The following is an 18,083-nucleotide window of genomic DNA, read 5'->3' on the forward strand; positions in this document are numbered from 1 at the left end:
TCATTCCCCATAATGACACAATGGAGTACTATAAATTGGAGTGTTGAGATATTTTCACTTTGCACCATTTACTGTCGCCTTTGAGGTTCAAAACACTACAGCAAAATATTAGTCATCGTTAGCGATTGTATAGTGCAGGCTTATATGAGTAGAAAAAAAAACTAGCTCCTCGTCCACAAGACAAGTGTCGTCGCGTTTGTTTTCTTGCAATCGAGAGCGCGGGCTCCATTGCGCAGCTGCCCGAAAAACACATTAAATGTTTGACATTGCCATTGGGGTTTTCGATGGGGAAGGCTGATTGTATTGTGGGGTGCCCTAATCGTGGTGGAAAGCCTTTCTCACACTAGCATACCGAATGGAAAACCGAATGGGTGTTTTTTTTTTTATTTAAAGAAGCTGTCGGCCCTTTTTGGGTGGCTTTAGAAGGGATGTACCATTTTTCAGTTACCAAGCTTTAGTTGAAGCATTTCCCGTTCTGTTTAATGATTGGAGAGTGGCGCAATTTGTCGACAAACCGTACCAAATTGATATATCTTACATATCCAGAATTCATTACATCCAATTACACCTGCTACAAGCAATAGTTGAACAAAGCTAATGCTTACATTAGAGATGCACATCATAATTCCATTGATAGTTCTATACCCAATCTTACTCTAGACTAAAACAACAGCTTGAATTGTGTGTTTTGTGTAACAAAAAGAATCTAGACATGTTATCCCACCCTCAAAAAAGATTTTCCAATCTCCATTGGCGACACGTTTTCACGTTGCAGATTGACCTTAGGGCACGATGTGTTGTTAATTTAAGGGTAGTACCCGCCCCGTGCTATAGGCCTATTTTACGTGTGAGCTTAATTTTCTACACAAACCAGTAACAATTAGAAATATCTGCAAGTTTGTTCTTCAAAGATTGCAACACCACGTTAACACATTTGATAAAATCATCATGCAGCATCACCAACCGTCATTTTGAATATTCAAACATGTGCTGCGGCATGCTGGGTCTGAAATTAAAACTTAAAAGAAGGTCTAAAACAATACGAATTGATTTATTTGGTTGTTTCTAACTATCTTCACTGAAGTAAATCAACACAGGACACAAAAACATGCCCAATACTAACTTTTATCGTGGAATAAAAGCCTTCATTTTCATAGCGTGATGGGAGTTCAACTGTGGTATTTTTGTTGTTCAAATATCAGCTGTGGGATTACATTTTGTACCGTTTTTACGCAAAGGAATAAATATTAAGAGAAAATGGATAAACTGCATCATATAACTATTTGATGGTAGTATCGTATTAGTAATTTTTCAATTCAAAACGATATTCTGTACTTGTACAGTTCAAAAGTTCAATATTACTTAACAGCTTGTGAAGAATGGTCAGCAAGGCTCACTCTACCTGGAGAGTTTGGATGTTTATAACTTATTCTATCAACTTTACATGATTAAATCTTATTAATATCCGTACTAACCGAACATGAAAAACGATTTAAATTAATTTTATTAAAAGCACGATAAACTGTAATGACACTTCCTTCGTGTAGATAGAGCTATAGCGTTGAGAAAAGTCACCAATCCATCCGCAAAATACGCCATCAAGCAGCCTTCTCATTCTCCCCCACACGGTGTTGGCCAATTGTCATTGGTGTACGTATGTCAAAAGCAAGAAGTTGGCCGGAGCAGGAATTTCTTTTCTTGTACGGGCAATTTTCCATGAAAACCATGGAAATCGCGATTGTTGGATGGAAAACTGTTTCCATCAAGTGTGCGGAACCATCGAAGTATTAAAGTGAGTTCGAACATCATGCGTATCGTTGGTCGCTCTGTCGATACAAAGAAGTGCCCTTTGTTGCGATCGGTGGAAAGTTGGTAGACAGAAATGCATAGAGCAGTTGGTGTGTGAAATGGTTTTTTGGGTGGGGAGTAGATGACGAGGGAAGCGATTAGGGAAGCCCCTGTCCTCCCCCCCCAAAAAGGCAACACATGCATTGTGCTCCAACAGTAATTTGGAGCGTTGTGCGTGCGACACGTCCCAATCGTGCAGAGGTGCGGAAGGGGATAGGCCATTTACTAAATATTTGATGCTATCGCCTCCCCGTATCGATCCACATTTCATGCTAATAGTGCAAAACAGTCCGCAAAACATCTCCGCAATACGCATGTGTTAATGTTTCATCCCCGGGAGCGTAGGAAGGAGGTGAACTGGCGAACCATTCCCAGCCCAACATCCAACGCAAACGCGAATCTCCGTGTTGTAGTCTGAAGGAATTTAAAATGGGCTGTGAAGATTGAAACTGTAACCAGGGAGACAGGTGTGTGCGCGATGGAAGGGGCATAGAAAAGTGCAATTGGAAACCTGTTCAATATAACGAACGGAGTGTGTTTCTCTATGCAGCTGAATGTGAGATTTGTCGTCGGTTTTGGTGTAGTTGCATTAGTCCGAAAATGTGTAACGTAACGCGTGTCCGTGGGAGCAATTTCTTGTTGCGACTGTCGCCCGCAATGAAGATGAGAGTTTTTTTTCTCGGTGTGTAAGCACAAATGAATGGGTTCCCCGCCTTAGCAGCGCCAACCGAATGGGCGACCGAATCAATTAAGCCGATTGAAGAAGCTCGCGGGGCAACGCGTTGAAATAAATGTGCATCATTCATTGAGTAAAAAAAGAGCAATCAACAGTCGCTCCAGCGGAGACACGTTGGTCGGCAGAAGAGTAGCATTTCAGAAGCATATTTTTTCCCTCTATCATCGCTTTGTGCAGTGTGTTGCTTGCGTGTGTGTGTGATACGTGGAGGGGGGGAAGTGTGTACTATATGGTTCGTCCCATCAGGGCACGTTGTGCCCACGGATTACAGCCCAAAGGCAAGCCAAATAGTACAGCACTGTCTACAGTGCTTTGCTTGGGTGCTTCTTATCGAAAGTTTAAAAACTCTACTCACACACATCAAAGCAACGAAACGGGCATGCTCCAGAGGCGCATGAATCAGGCGGCGCTGGAATTCGTCTTAAATGTGTGATACATCATCGTCCAACGAAGCGGGGCAATGTTTGCGCGACAGGGAAGATAAAAATAAAAAGCAATCAAACGCGTTGTTGTTTACATACATATGCTTGCTATGTGCAAGGCATTCCTAACCCACACGTATGCAATATGGGACAGACGGTCAAAGGGAATCACATTCGTCTTTTTCGATGCTTATAACCAAAAGCTATCAAATTGACGGCAGCAGTGTCTAATCTTATAGGTTTACTTTTGAATTTCCCCACCTCACACAGGAACGTGTATGAGCATTGCTGGGTCGGAAAGTAGCGGAGGGAGTAGAGTAGTGTTTGACCGCTTTATACTACAGTCTGTGTGCGTGTGTGTGTGGTTTTGTGAGTAACCATGGAATCGGAAACAGACGACAACTGCTATGAGCGGAAGGACATCCCGGTGGATAGCTTTGGAGGTGATTTCTACCACAGCAGAGACGTAACAACGCGCCAGCTCAACCGACATCACCTGGTGAGCTGTGCGTCCGATCTGTCTCCGGCCAATGCACGTCCCATCTCACTGCCGGCAAAGTTAAGCAACAATCCCGATGGAGGAACGTGCAATGGTCGTGATCAGCTCGATAGTGGAACGAATTTGGTCGACAGCTCATCGCTGATCAGACGGTACGCTGAGGTGACCAAGTTTAAGCAGGACGTATCATCCGGCAGCGGAAACAGCGCAAACAGGCTTTCTAAAGGGTACGTATGCGCGTTGTTTACTGCCATGTGAAACATGCTTCATGTATCATTTCAATATGCTGTGTTCCTTCTTGTTTGCAGACCGGATTCTTCCCTAGCAATGGCAAAACGGCGGTTCAGCGCATTGCACTCCAGCGTGCAGCAAAATGAGGTGGAAACAATGGACGACGATATGATGCCTCTGCTTTCGAACAATCGAGAACTCTCGCAGGAAGAACTGTATGAAGTAAGATCGATGTGAAATGTTGTGCCAAAAAGGCAACGCAATCGTAGCATGCTTGAATGTGGTGTTTGTTTTTGTGGTTTTGTTTTAGTCACACACATCACTTGTCTCCAGCTCGGAAGGAGGCATTATGGCCGAGGGTGAAGAAACGTCCAGTGACGAATCGCAGGAATCGAACAGTTCGGCCAATCCTACCGCGATCGTGATGAGTCTGCTGGAGCGTTTGCTTCGTTCGCATCCGGTATGGTTTTTACCCGGCATTCAACGTTCCGGTGCAATCCATCTGCTGCAGGGAAAGGAAGAAGGGGTAAGTCGTTGTTGGTGTCGCACCATCGGCAATACACCGTACCAATACATTTGTCTATTTCTTCCATTTTAGACGTTCATTGTTCGTGGTTCTAGTCAGTCAAAAACGATGGCCGTTTCGGTGCGTTTGCCGGTGAACGCAGGGCCTTACATCGAACACTATCTGATACAGTCCAACAACGGGCAGTTGAGTTTGGAAAGCTCTCGCTTCAAGTTTGACTCCATACCAGCGCTTATCGCTCACTACACGCAATGCTGCGACGAGCTACCCGTCCAGCTATGTCTTCCGGTAGCGTTACGCGAAGCGAAAAATCGCCAGCAACTATCGTCTTTGGCGCTGCTGGGCCAAGAGTTCTGGCGCTATCCGATGGCTAGCTCGCCGAAACCAAAACCAACCACCGTACCGGCGACACCGTCCGCCACCTCTAGTCACATGAACACCCCGTCCGAAGCAACGCACTCGAGCGGCATCGGCATATCCGTACTTAATCATACACCGGTCAGTCACGGCACACCTATCACCGGCGGTACCTCACTGGGTGGAGGTGGAATGCTAAACACGTTCGGCGAGACACCGACCGATACGTTCTCGACGCTGAGCAGTTTCACCGTCAGCAATGGGCAAACGCTGCTGAGTCCCGAATCGATCGACAGTGCCATCATGATGTCACCGATGACCGACCAGAACCAGACGGGGATCATTGGGAAAACGAGCACGTTTAAGGCACGCAAGCAGCAAATCATCTCACCCACCACGCAACATGAGGTGGAAAAGCAAATTGAACTGTTCAACGCAAACATACTGGGGCACGGTAGCCACGGGGGTCATTCAAACGGTGATGTTACTGGCGGCGAAATGACAAGCTCGACCTCATCATCCATGGAAAGCAGACAGGGCGATGTGCAAAACGTGAGCAGCACGCTGGAACGGAAACCACGAGCACCGAGACCAACGCCACCGAATACGCTGAACATTAAACCGATTAGGTACAGAAGAACTGAGCTCTATAACAATATTTTAGCAAAGTTTGCACTAATCACTAAAATGTACTATTGCAGAAGTCCACCAGCACCACCGGCAAGACGTATAAAGCTGCAGATTGCAGAGAATAGCCCGACGGTAGAGCGAACCACATTCATGCAACAAAAAGACACGGACTTCACACCGACAACAGGATTTCCTACCAGAGACACAGCATTCCAGCGCAGAGAAACACCGGTGTTGACCACCGGCACTTCCAACAATTCGGTACGTATCGTAGCAATAGAGGGAGGGAGAAAGAGAGAGAGATAGAATGAAGTTCATGGACAGAACGGTAATCAATTTGATTGTGTGCAATGTTTAGGGTTCACATGTAACCAATACTGTGTGGTATTGTGATACCGACACTGTAGGAGATGGACAGGAGAAGCAACCATCTGTGAGTCAGACAAACGATCACAAACCAGAAGTGGACAATCATTGCTTCAGCGTTCCGGCGAGTACTCGCGTTAGTCGCCGTAACAAGCGGAAAGAATCGAAACACTATCAGGTGCGTATTACAAATGGCGTGCGTGGAAAGGATTCGTCGTGTACGTAAAATAAGTGTTAATGTTCTGTTTGCGCTCGCAGGAATCGGATATTTTGGAATCACCATCCGTTTACTGCAGAAGTACGCTCGTGGATAAGATCAGCGATTATGAGGACATATGGACGCAGGACGCGGCTAGCAAAGGCGATCGAAGGTCGCTTCTAGGTCAGCGGCATGGCATGTTTGGCCAGGAAGATTTAAGTAAGTTCGATCACGCCATGATCGTACGGAATGGTGTGTTGATATTAATGTTTCGTCGTTTTCTTTTTACCGTCGCTAGCTCTAAAAGGTCTTGTTTCTCCATCGATCGATTCCATGAGTTACAGACAGGGCAAATTAACCTCCTATCGTGGCCCAGCCGGCCATGGTGGGGCGCACACGTACTCAGTCGACAATCTTGCCGTTGGTATGAGTGGTCTTGATTCGGCTAGTGATCGTGCCAGCACACCGACCGACAAACCAGCCCGTCCACCGGTGGCATTGAAAACGTTTTCACCAATACCGAAGGAGGACAATCGTTTCGGTCGGACGGCGTTAGCTGATGTCCGACAGCGATCGTGCATGAACATTTCGCACACCACACCCGCCGGGACACCGGTGACGCTAGAAGACGCGATTGGTGGTGGTGTTGGGTTCGGTGGACAGGACCAAAAACAGGCCAGCCCGTTCTATGCGGATCCGGCGGATATTTTAAGCAACATCGTCCGTCGCAGTCCTTTAAATCGTTTGGCTTCATCGAACAGCAGCCAGCGTCATTCGGAACCACCAAAGCAGCTGTTCGGAAATGATGATGTGCTACCTTACACGGTGCATCCGTGGGGCAATGGAAATGGATGCAATGTGAATGTAAGTGCGACGAATTATGGGTTTAAATACATTGAGAGTTAAAACAAATGTTTATCATTTGCAGAACAACTTTGCCGCATCTCTGGACGAGCTGGCATTGGAGAAAAACGACTCCATGGTGTCGGGTGTTAGAATGCATGAACTGAGCATTACGGGTGGTGCTGCGGTTCACATTATGAGTGATTACGACTCCGATATCCGATGGAAAACTCCCACCACCTCGATGAAGACGATCGAACCGCCTACAAAGCCACACCAGAAAAGCACCGATAGTCTCATCGGAAGACCGATCACGATACATCAGATTATAGCAAAGAAGTTGCCGGCACTGAATTTGTCGGAACGATTGCTGGATGGTATGCTGGCGAACGATAGCGGCATCGGAGGCAATGGCGAGTCAGGTTTCGGAACGTTAGGTAACAGAGGACAGCGGAAGTCGGCCTACGATAATGTGGAAAAGCAAGCAAATGGTATACATTGTTTCACTAGCTTGTATGTGCAATAAGTAATGTATATTATATGTGTTTGTTTGTGTTTCCCTGTATTGTAGCTTATGCATCATCAGCCATCAATAGCGCTCATTCGGACGATGGTACTGTTTTTTCTGAACCGTGGGACAGCTCTCAGTGGGATTCTTTTCTTCCCAACGAACGTAAGTAGATGTTTAGTTTGTTTTGTGCGGAATTTGAGCCAGTTCTAATTGCATTGAGAATGTTTGTAGAATCTTCTCTGGAGGTTACGAACATGGGTAATAGCTACGACAGCAGTAGCTCGGTTGCCAAAGAAAACCGCTACGGAAAAGACATACAGCAACAGTTACCACAGTCGCAGCAAAAAGTAGCTACTATACTGCGTTCTCGCAGTTGCCGCGATCGAGAAATTTTATGTAAGTAGATGAACTTATTAGAGGAACTTAGACAACGTTAAGGGCTGGATTCGGTTGGTTTTGCTGTGAAAGGGAACATACGAATGGTAAGGGATAGGAAAAGGTCGGGCTCAGGGTATTATACTTGCTCGGGGTTTTTCCATACAGGCAGTGAATGTGTTCCGGAGACGGGAAATCCCTCATCAGCTACTACCTGGTTGGCTGGGTGATGTTTTTTTATGGATGGGAATTTTTTTTTTTCGGTGGCTGCTTATGTTTATGTGTAGGCCTTTTCCCACGCACAGCCGGATGTTTGAATGTTGGCAACCGGTTTACCATAACCTACATAAAAGTGCAGGCTGTATAATACAACGGCTTTATTGCGTCAGCCACCCCGCATGCTAAGGAATCGTTGGTTTGACATACATTGTAATGAGATCAAACGATCGGTGGCCAAGAGTAATGACGCCCGATAAGTGACGAAGCCTTCGGACGCGAGCATACCAGGCCAGCAACGGCTACCGAACGTATGTGTGTGCGTATGGGTGTGTGTGTCGGTGTGACCAGTCATAACATTCATGCTCTTCCGCTATCTTTTGATAGCTGCCGTTCCCGGGTTGCTACACTCATCGGTGTTCGAAATGTCTGATAAGTAGCTGCTATTTGTACAATGATTACTTAGCTTCTGTAGGCGGCAGAACGCAGCGGAACGGTAGCGTGTATGTCTGGAGTGGGTCGGTTTGTTTATTTGCCTTGACTTGCCTTGAAACGTGTAAAATAATGCACTATTTGCACGGTTTTATTGCGTATCGGTTGTTGAGTGGGTGGGTGCATCGAAGAAGGCTAGCCACTTATTTCGGGAATATTTCCAGATAGATCTGACCGGTTGAGTAACCGGTAGAAGGCAGTCGGAGGAAGAATCGGAGGAAAGAGCGAAAGGAAAACGAGCTGAGCTAATAATATATTCATGAGGATGCGTAATTTATTGTGAACTTGATGAGTAGTTCCCTTACTCATGGTCGTATCGATGCGTACTTGCGCATGTGTATGTGTGTGTGTGCGTGTGTGCATCCGGAGGTTGAAGACTTTGACACTTTCTTTCTTTCCTACGCACGATAACGTCAAGGACATGCATGGAACCAACGCTCAAGAGCTTACATTTGACGGGCGGTCGGTTCAGTTTGATTGTGCACTTCACGGGAAACGGTTCGGATCGATGGTGATTGGTTTGCACGGACGCAAAAGCATAGCCATCGAGGGCCTTTGCGCAGCCTGCCAAGAGCGAATTTGAAAGAAACCTTGCGAAACAGGGACGCTAATCCCGTCTCCTCCTCGTTCTAATGAGAAACTATCGTTTTCGCCGTTTCGTGCAGTCGGGCAAAAATCGTTTCTCTATCTGTCATGCGGTGGTACAGAAGGTGGTCACATGTAAGATACGTGAACCAGAATGAAGCCACCGTGATGAATTGCATCTTCGACAATGGGGTTACATCGGTCCCGTCGTCGAGTGGATGCGGATACGGATCTCGAGACTGGTTGGTGGATCGGCCACGGCGGAAAAGACCGGCCGGGCGACAGGTGACGGCAGACAACGGATCTAGCCGTAAATCATTCGCAAACACCGTTCAGGGGCTAACGGTAAATGGGATAGTTACTGCTGTTGCATCAACGCCATTACGCCATGAAGGTGAATGTCGGTCGAAAGTTGATTTAGCTAGCGGTGCTAGGGCCGATAACAGTGCAAACGCGGCGCTCGCTGTTGGCAAACAGCACCAACTAGAAAACGCCACCCGTGCCGAGTGGCAGTCGCATGAACGCGCTGCACGGAAGCGCCCAGCCCCCGAAGATGTGAAGTGTTGGTCGAAGAGCCAGAACTTGCAGGCTCTAAGTTGTGCGACCGTCCGTCGTAGAGTGGGCCGGTTTGATCGACTGTTTGGAGGGTTTCGTGTACAGGACGGACTTCCGGTACCGGTGTGTGAATATTCGGGAAAGCGGGCACCAGTGGCAGATGGAAACTTCTGTACCGTGCTGCTGCTGGACGGTTGGTGTCGAGTGGAATATGACGAATGTGATACATCATCGTCGTTCTCCGAAAATACGATCATGATCGACGATTGTACCCTACTGAACTCGCTTGATTCGAACGTGGTACCGCTCGATGCGGATGTCGAGCAGCTGTTCGGACTGGACGAGCAAGGGAACATCATCATCAACGTGGGACACATTGAGGAAGAGCGTGGTCGTACGTTGCTGGTGAAGAAGCGGCGATATCGCAAGATATTCAGCCGACTGGATCAGGGCAAAGAGATTAACGAAACGACTCGGTTCGACGGAATGTGGCACAAGCTGGTACACAAACTGTTCACTTGCTGTGAAGAAAAACTTGTGCGAGGTATATACTTTGTAATGGTGAATGCGTATTAATGTGTTAATTAATTAAATTGGGGAAAGGGAAATGGATTGGAAAATAATTAAACAACTTTTTCAATGCATTCGGTATGATTAATTTTGCTTGTTTCATCTGCAGGTCATCCACGCAACAGGTCCTCTCATAACGGTCCCGGCGAATCAATTGCCACGTACGCCTTCTACCTTGCGAGTAAGCCGGACTCAACGTTTTCCCGCAACATAAGCAACTTTATCGCCTGTACGAAGGAATCGAAGGCGGCCCCTCATCCGCAGGTTGTGATGCGCAACATGCGCCAATTCATGTCCGGCATGAAGAACTATCTGGTGAAGCACGGCGAGGGCGACTTTGCCGCAGAGGTGCAGAAAGCACGGGCACAGTTGAAAGCGGACGAGTTCCTCAACCTCGACTCAATCCTGGAGGAGGTGATGCACAAGCTGGTGATACTGCCGTTGCGTGAGCATCTCTACGGTTTGTTCGTGGATTACTACAGCCAATCGGGCGATATACAGCTGATTGTGGAAAAGGTACGCTCGACAGCGGGTCGCGGTCCACTGGCTTTCGGTATCAAGGTAAGTAGGGCGTACAGATGAAGGCCGTAAGATAAACATGTACAGTAATGAATGCCGTGTTTTAGCAATGGAAATTGTTTGGTTTTAATATTTTTCAAACGTTCTTTTCTGTTTCTCTTCTGTTCCCTCAGGGTAATGTGATACCGCCGAGCCCAACAGCGATGCGACAAATTGCAACATTGTTCGTGCGTCTGCAAGAGGTGGAACTGCCCTTAGCTAAACTGGATTTGCTTCTTGCCGCGGTGTCGACCATTTTTGAAGCGACCACCTGCTGCAACGGGCAACAGCTAAGTGCGGACGATTTCCTGCCCGTGCTGGTAATGGTGGTGGCACATTGTGGATTTATCGGTGCGGAAATTGAGGCAGAGTATATGTGGGGATTACTACAACCATCGCTGCTGAGCGGGGAAGCTGGCTATTACTTAACGGCCCTCTGCAGTGCGGTGCATGTGCTTAAGAACTTTAGCCTCAGCGAACAGGAAGGCACATCGACTCTGGATGTATGTATTTGTGTTTGATGCTTTTTGTGGATTAAGTGATGAATAATTTAAATATCGGTAATTTATCACAGTGGGAATCATCAACGATGCCAAACTGTTCGTCGGTGCTACGCGTGATCATACCGGACGAATATAATGGTTCGATTCAAACGCGCACACTTCCAATACGACCGCATACGACGACGAAGGAAGTGTGCCGAATAATTGCCCATAAGGCAAGAATAACAAATGCCCAAGACTATGGTCTATTCAAGCTGATCGACGGTGAAGGTAAGAAATAATCGTTGCTTTAGCCTCCTGTTTGTTTGGTAGAAAAAATGTCATCTAATCTTCCACTCTGCGTACCGTGTGTTATTTTGCTATTTTTAGAAACTCTTCTACATGACACCGAATGTCCGCAAGACGTCCGGATGACGGCGAAAGGGAAACATTTTATGATAGCATACAAAAGGATCGACGCAAAAATAGCGTGGCCCACCGTGATGCCAAATAACGCTGCTAGCAACAACACTATGACCACTAGCACTACTAATACTACGAATGCTACTGCTAATAATGCTATCATTGCTACCACTACCACTACTACTACTGCGAGTGATAATCAACTAAAAGTATAAGCAAACAATGAATTAAGCTTCCATCGTTAAACATTAAGTCTGATATACTCTTTTGCATAAGATCGTATTTTGCCGTAGTAACATGTTTATCGTTCAACTTCATTTCTTTTCGAGTAGCATCCCACTTCCGGGATGCTAGTTTGCTCGGTTTAATCTTATTACACGTATAGTATACACATATAATCATATACAATCAATCATACATATACAATCGTACAGACCGTAAAACTACATTTCGAACATTGCAAGCACTACAACGCTTCATGTGTTACAACCTCAATATCGATTCTCGTATAGCAATGCAATTTTACTATGGATGAGTTTAGATTTTAATTCATCACAACTAGCGTTTTCTTCTTGTGCAACACGTAGGAAGTAAAGATAATTTTAACACACTAACGCTGGAGCGAACCGCTCGGGTGTAAAAAAGGTTAAAGGCATATACAAACTTGGTGAAATTGCTTTCTTTTTAATACATGCAGGAATGATGTAGTGGTGCGAAAGGTAGCGAAGCTAGAGCCGTATTATGCCATTCTCTGTGATGAAGCGCGTAAAAAACATACCGTTCTCGCCCAAGTCCCCCCCCCTTCGGTAGCAGCCACTAATCTCTCGATCCAACTAGAGTGCAAACCATTGGTTAAGCGTTTTCTTTTTAATGATTTGTTAATAATGTGTTTTAAACGAAAAAGAAAGGTTAACAAAAAATGGGCAACGTAATGGAAATCTTGTTTTACTACTTTCTCTCTTACATACGTACGTGTGAATGTGTTTTTAATGTGTGCTGTTAGTTCCATTCGTATATTCTGTTTCCGTCATCAAATGACAAGATGTCCGACCCGTTTTAATTAGGTTACGGGTTTGATTGTTCATTAGCACTAGCAGCAAATCTTTTACACATACACCCATGATGTGTTCCCAGCAAACTGGTAGGACTAGCAGAGTAGAATTCAGCACTAATTGAAGCAGCACATCGAAGACCGTGTCGCGCCAAGAGCTTCCATTAAACGCCTAGTCAGGCATGGTCAATATGCGTTAGGTTTGTGTTGAGTTATTTGCTTTGAATGGACTGTTTTCGTGATACCTTTTTATGAAACAATATGAAACTAATTTATTCCCTCCCCGATCCAGCTGTTTCCATTGGCCGTTCCACAGGAATGCTATGAAACCCTTCAAAAGAAAACATGCTCTCCTTTTGCTAACGACAATGAATGAGTGAATGAGTTGTGCGTAGTTTCAACTTTTCCTACATCTAATGTTACTAATGTAAATCAATTATTAATCACTAATCGCGTATTCTTGTTTCCCCCGGAGGGAGGATACATCCCTCCGTTTGAGTGTGACACAGTTTTTTCTTCTTGTGTGTTTTGTGTGGTGTGTGCGTGTGCTCGTACTTTTAACGAACAAAAAAAAACTAACTAAAACAACTAGCAACAACTATGTATATTCAACAATGAACAAATTCTTTCTTTCTTCTTAACAATTGCCAAATAAACCCCCTTCTTACGCGGACACTTTGCTATTGCTCACAATGGTCGTTATCGGTTCGTGAAGCAATGCGTGAATGAACTACAACTAAGTTGGTTTGAAGGATTGTAGTACTAGTAGTAGTAGAAACGATGCCAATCAGCAAGACACAAAATCAACAAACAAAAAAAAATGCTCTGTCGAAACGAATTGCTCACAAAACAAAAGATGAAGAGAAACAAAATCAATAGGCGTTTTCCTATCTTGCAATGCATTTACACAAAAGTGAAACAAACAGTCAAGCAACTTAACAGTAGATAAATGGTAACGGATTTCGGTAAAGATAAGGAATGAAGGAAGCGTTGTGTTTGGGGCTCAGGAATGACTTGATCTATTTTTGATAGCTATCTTTTTCCCGATCTGATCACCGATGATAACTCAACCTTGTAAGAAAGTAATTTCGAGTAGAAAAGCAACAACCAATGCAGAAAACGCGTAGCAACATAAAGCAAACAAAACGACAGTATTAAATGCAGAATGAATAGAACAGATAGAGTAATAACACTCTCCTTTTCCTCCTGCCCCAAAATCGCAATAGTAGCCCTCCCCAAAAAAACTAGTAAGAGTAGTGCAATGAAGTCCTAACCATTTAAAACAAACCGATTGCTGGTGCGTAGGGAAAACTGCTGGCAGAAAGGAAAGGTGGCAAAGAGTAAGTGGAAAATGAAAGATGGAAAATGGCGTGGAGAGCAACAACAAGAAAAGAAATATCTTGCCAAATAGGTATAGGAAGTTTTTTGGAAACATCTATTTTTACAACACAAGCGTATTTATTGCAGATAACGATAAAATAAACTCTCTCTATATATACATATTAGACAACTGTTGTTTTTAAAAACTTTCTATGGTTTTTGGTACTATAGTTGCAAACTTTCTCCGAAATGCACAGATTTCAAGAGCGAACTCTCGGTTTCTTAGTTTAAGCAACAGTAGTAATTTGTACTTTTTCCCGAAATAAGTGTTTGTTTGATCATTCTATCTCTTTTTTCGAACGTTGTCACATATTGTTGTTGAATGGAAGTTGAATTGTTACAGTGAGAGCCAATAGTGAAAGATATCATAATCAATCGTAACCCCGTCACTACATGCTACAAAAGTATTTCAACCAATCCGCATTAAAATTAATCAATTTATAAATTTTTGCTAAATTAGTCAGAAAAAATGGCAAGGGGTAAGCCTTATGAAATTTTCGAGTTGAATTTTTTTTTAAATTTTTTTGTTATTTTTTATTCTTTTCTTCTTTTAAAGCATTATTTGAGTGAAAAGAAACTTATGGTAACAATTTCGCCTTAAAATAAAATAAATTTTTAAAATTTGCTAAATTGCTCAAAAAAATGGCAAGGGGTAAGCCTTATGAAATTTTCGAGTTGAAAATTTTTTTGAAATTTTTTTCTGATTTTTTATTCTTTTTTCAATTTAAAACATTATTTGAGTGAAAAGAAACTTATTGCAACCAATTGGCATTAAAATAAATCAATTTAAATTTTTTTGCAAAATTTCTCAAAAAAATGGCAAGGGGTAAGCCTTATGAAATTTTCGAGTTGAAAATTTTTTAAAATTTTTTTTCTGATTTTTTATTCTTTTTTTAATTTAAAGCATTATTTGAGTGAAAAGAAACTTATTGCAACAAATTCCCATCAAAATATATCGCATTTAAAAATTTTGCTACATTGCTCAAAAATGAGGAAAATTTAACATTTTCTCAAACAGGGTAAGGAACTTGGTTCCTCGAATAACTTCTGGCACAGACATCTGAGGGCATGGCTGTCCAAGAAGAAAATGTAGCCATTGGTGCCATCTATCGACCACAGGTTAAAGATTGGCGATCCGTTGGATACCGACCGAGTTATAGGCAAAATTTGGTGCAAAAATGAGGAAAATTTTACATTTTCTCAAACAGGGTAAGGGACTTGGTTCCTCGAATAACTTCTGGCACAGACTTCTGAGGGCATGGCTGTCCAAGAAGAAAATGTAGCCATTGGTGCCATCTATCGACCACAGGTTAAAGATTGACGATTCGTTGGATACCGACCGAGTTATAGCCAAAATTTGGTGCAAAAATGAGGGAAATTTTCATTTTTTTTTTAATTTTTTGATTTTTTTATTATTTTTCACTCTTTTTTTTATTTCAAGCATTATTTGAGTGAAAAGAAACTCATTGCAACCCATTGGCATTAAAATAAAACAATTTAATTTTTTTTGCAAAATTTCCCAAAAAAATCGTAAGGGGTAAGCCTTATGAAATTTTCAAGTTGAAAATTTTTTAAAATTTTTTTCTGATTTTTTATTCTTTTTTTAATTTAAAACATTATTTGAGTGAAAAGAAACTTATTGCAACAAATTCCCATCAAAATATATCGCATTTAAAAATTTTGCTACATTGCTCAAAAATGAGGAAAATTTAACATTTTCTCAAACAGGGTAAGGAACTTGGTTCCTCGAATAACTTCTGGCACAGACATCTGAGGGCATGGCTGTCCAAGAAGAAAATGTAGCCATTGGTGCCATCTATCGACCACAGGTTAAAGATTGGCGATCCGTTGGATACCGACCGAGTTATAGGCAAAACTTGGTGCAAAAATGAGGAAAATTTTCATTTTTTTTTTCAATTTTTGAATTTTTTATTATTTTACACTTTTTTTTATTTCAAACATTATTTGAGTGAACAGAAACTCATTGCAACCTATTGGCATTAAAATAAATCAATTTAAATTTTTTTGCAAAATTTCTCAACAAAATGGCAAGGGGTAAGCCTTATGAAATTTTCGAGTGGAAAATTTTTTAAAATTTTTTTTCTGATTTTTTATTCTTTTTTTAATTTAAAGCACTATTTAAGTGAAAAGAAACTTATTGCAACAAATTCCCATCAAAATATATCACATTTAAAATTTTTGCTACATTGCTCAAAAATGAGGAAAATTTGACATTTTCTCAAACAGGGTAAGGAACTTGGTTCCTCGAATAACTTCTGGCAAAGACATCTCAGGGCATGGCCGTCCAAGAAGAAAATGTAGCCATTGGTGCCATCTATCGATCACAGGTTAAAGATTGGCGATCTGTTGGATACCGACCGAGTTATAGGCAAAACTTGGTGCAAAAATGAGGAAAATTTTCATTTTTTTTTCAATTTTTGAATTTTTTATTATTTTTCACTTTTTTTTATTTCAAGCATTATTTGAGTGAACAGAAACTCATTGCAACCTATTGGCATTAAAATAAATCAATTTAATTTTTTTTGCAAAATTTCCCACAAAAATGGCAAGGGGTAAGCCTTATGAAATTTTCGAGTTGACATTTTTTTAACAAATTTTTCTGATTTTTCATTCTTTTTTTAATTTAAAACATTATTTGAGTGAAAAGAAACTTATTGCAACAAATTCCCATCAAAATATATCGCATTTAAAAATTTTGCTACATTGCTCAAAAATGAGGAAAATTTAACATTTTCTCAAACAGGGTAAGGAACTTGGTTCCTCGAATAACTTCTGGCACAGACATCTGAGGGCATGGCTGTCCAAGAAGAAAATGTAGCCATTGGTGCCATCTATCGACCACAGGTTAAAGATTGGCGATCCGTTGGATACCGACCGAGTTATAGGCAAAACTTGGTGCAAAAATGAGGAAAATTTTACATTTTCTCAAACAGGGTAAGGGACTTGGTTCCTCGAATAACTTCTGGCACAGACTTCTGAGGGCATGGCTGTCCAAGAAGAAAATGTAGCCATTGGTGCCATCTATCGACCACAGGTTAAAGATTGACGATTCGTTGGATACCGACCGAGTTATAGCCAAAATTTGGTGCAAAAATGAGGGAAATTTTCATTTTTTTTTTAATTTTTTGATTTTTTTATTATTTTTCACTCTTTTTTTTATTTCAAGCATTATTTGAGTGAAAAGAAACTCATTGCAACCCATTGGCATTAAAATAAAACAATTTAATTTTTTTTGCAAAATTTCCCAAAAAAATCGTAAGGGGTAAGCCTTATGAAATTTTCAAGTTGAAAATTTTTTAAAATTTTTTTCTGATTTTTTATTCTTTTTTTAATTTAAAACATTATTTGAGTGAAAAGAAACTTATTGCAACAAATTCCCATCAAAATATATCGCATTTAAAAATTTTGCTACATTGCTCAAAAATGAGGAAAATTTAACATTTTCTCAAACAGGGTAAGGAACTTGGTTCCTCGAATAACTTCTGGCACAGACATCTGAGGGCATGGCTGTCCAAGAAGAAAATGTAGCCATTGGTGCCATCTATCGACCACAGGTTAAAGATTGGCGATCCGTTGGATACCGACCGAGTTATAGGCAAAACTTGGTGCAAAAATGAGGAAAATTTGACATTTTCTCAAACAGGGTAAGGAACTTGGTTCCTCGAATAACTTCTGGCACAGACATCTGAGGGCATGGATGTCCAAGAAGAAAATGTAGCCATTGATGCCATCTATCGACCACAGGTTAAAGATTGGCGATCCGTTGGATACCGACCGAGTTATAGGCAAAACTTGGTGCAAAAATGAGGAAAATTTTACATTTTCTCAAACAGGGTAAGGAACTTGGTTCCTCGAATAACTTCTGGCACAGACATCTGAGGGCATGGCCGTCCAAGAAGAAAATGTAGCCATTGGTGCCATCTATCGACCACAGGTTAAAGATTGGCGATCTGTTGGATACCAACCGAGTTATAGCCAAAACTTGGTGCAAAAATGAGGGAAATTTTCATTTTTTTTTTAATTTTTTGATTTTTTTATTATTTTTCACTCTTTTTTTTATTTCAAGCATTATTTGAGTGAAAAGAAACTCATTGCAACCCATTGGCATTAAAATAAAACAATTTAATTTTTTTTGCAAAATTTCCCAAAAAAATCGTAAGGGGTAAGCCTTATGAAATTTTCAAGTTGAAAATTTTTTAAAATTTTT

The 18,083-nt window shown here is 42.1% G+C and overlaps 1 protein-coding gene and 1 long non-coding RNA gene across 5 annotated transcripts in view; both read left to right on the forward strand.

Moving 5' to 3' along the window:
* The first annotated feature begins 1,598 nt into the window (after positions 1 to 1,598).
* On the forward strand, positions 1,599 to 13,985 carry LOC125764908 (protein sprint). Its single transcript, XM_049429617.1, has 16 exons — positions 1,599 to 1,792; positions 3,277 to 3,732; positions 3,814 to 3,958; positions 4,047 to 4,262; positions 4,335 to 5,248; positions 5,321 to 5,510; positions 5,608 to 5,793; positions 5,874 to 6,033; positions 6,113 to 6,678; positions 6,743 to 7,148; positions 7,229 to 7,330; positions 7,400 to 7,564; positions 10,071 to 10,522; positions 10,654 to 11,022; positions 11,094 to 11,292; positions 11,392 to 13,985. Exons 2-16 carry the CDS (start codon positions 3,386 to 3,388, stop codon positions 11,637 to 11,639), a joined length of 4,665 nt encoding a protein of 1,554 aa, XP_049285574.1. The 5' UTR covers positions 1,599 to 1,792; positions 3,277 to 3,385; the 3' UTR covers positions 11,640 to 13,985.
* Positions 13,986 to 14,499: 514 nt separating this feature from the next.
* LOC125765206 (uncharacterized) overlaps positions 14,500 to 18,083 on the forward strand; it is a 361,639-nt gene continuing 358,055 nt past the window's right edge. For all 4 annotated transcript variants that reach the window (XR_007418512.1, XR_007418511.1, XR_007418513.1 and 1 more), the window contains exons 1-2: positions 14,500 to 15,684; positions 16,911 to 17,810. This is a non-coding gene — a long non-coding RNA (uncharacterized LOC125765206). The remainder of the gene's footprint in view (positions 15,685 to 16,910; positions 17,811 to 18,083) is intronic.

This window comes from Anopheles funestus, chromosome 2RL (genome assembly GCF_943734845.2).
Source record: "Anopheles funestus chromosome 2RL, idAnoFuneDA-416_04, whole genome shotgun sequence".
NCBI classification, from domain to species: Eukaryota; Metazoa; Arthropoda; class Insecta; order Diptera; family Culicidae; genus Anopheles; species Anopheles funestus.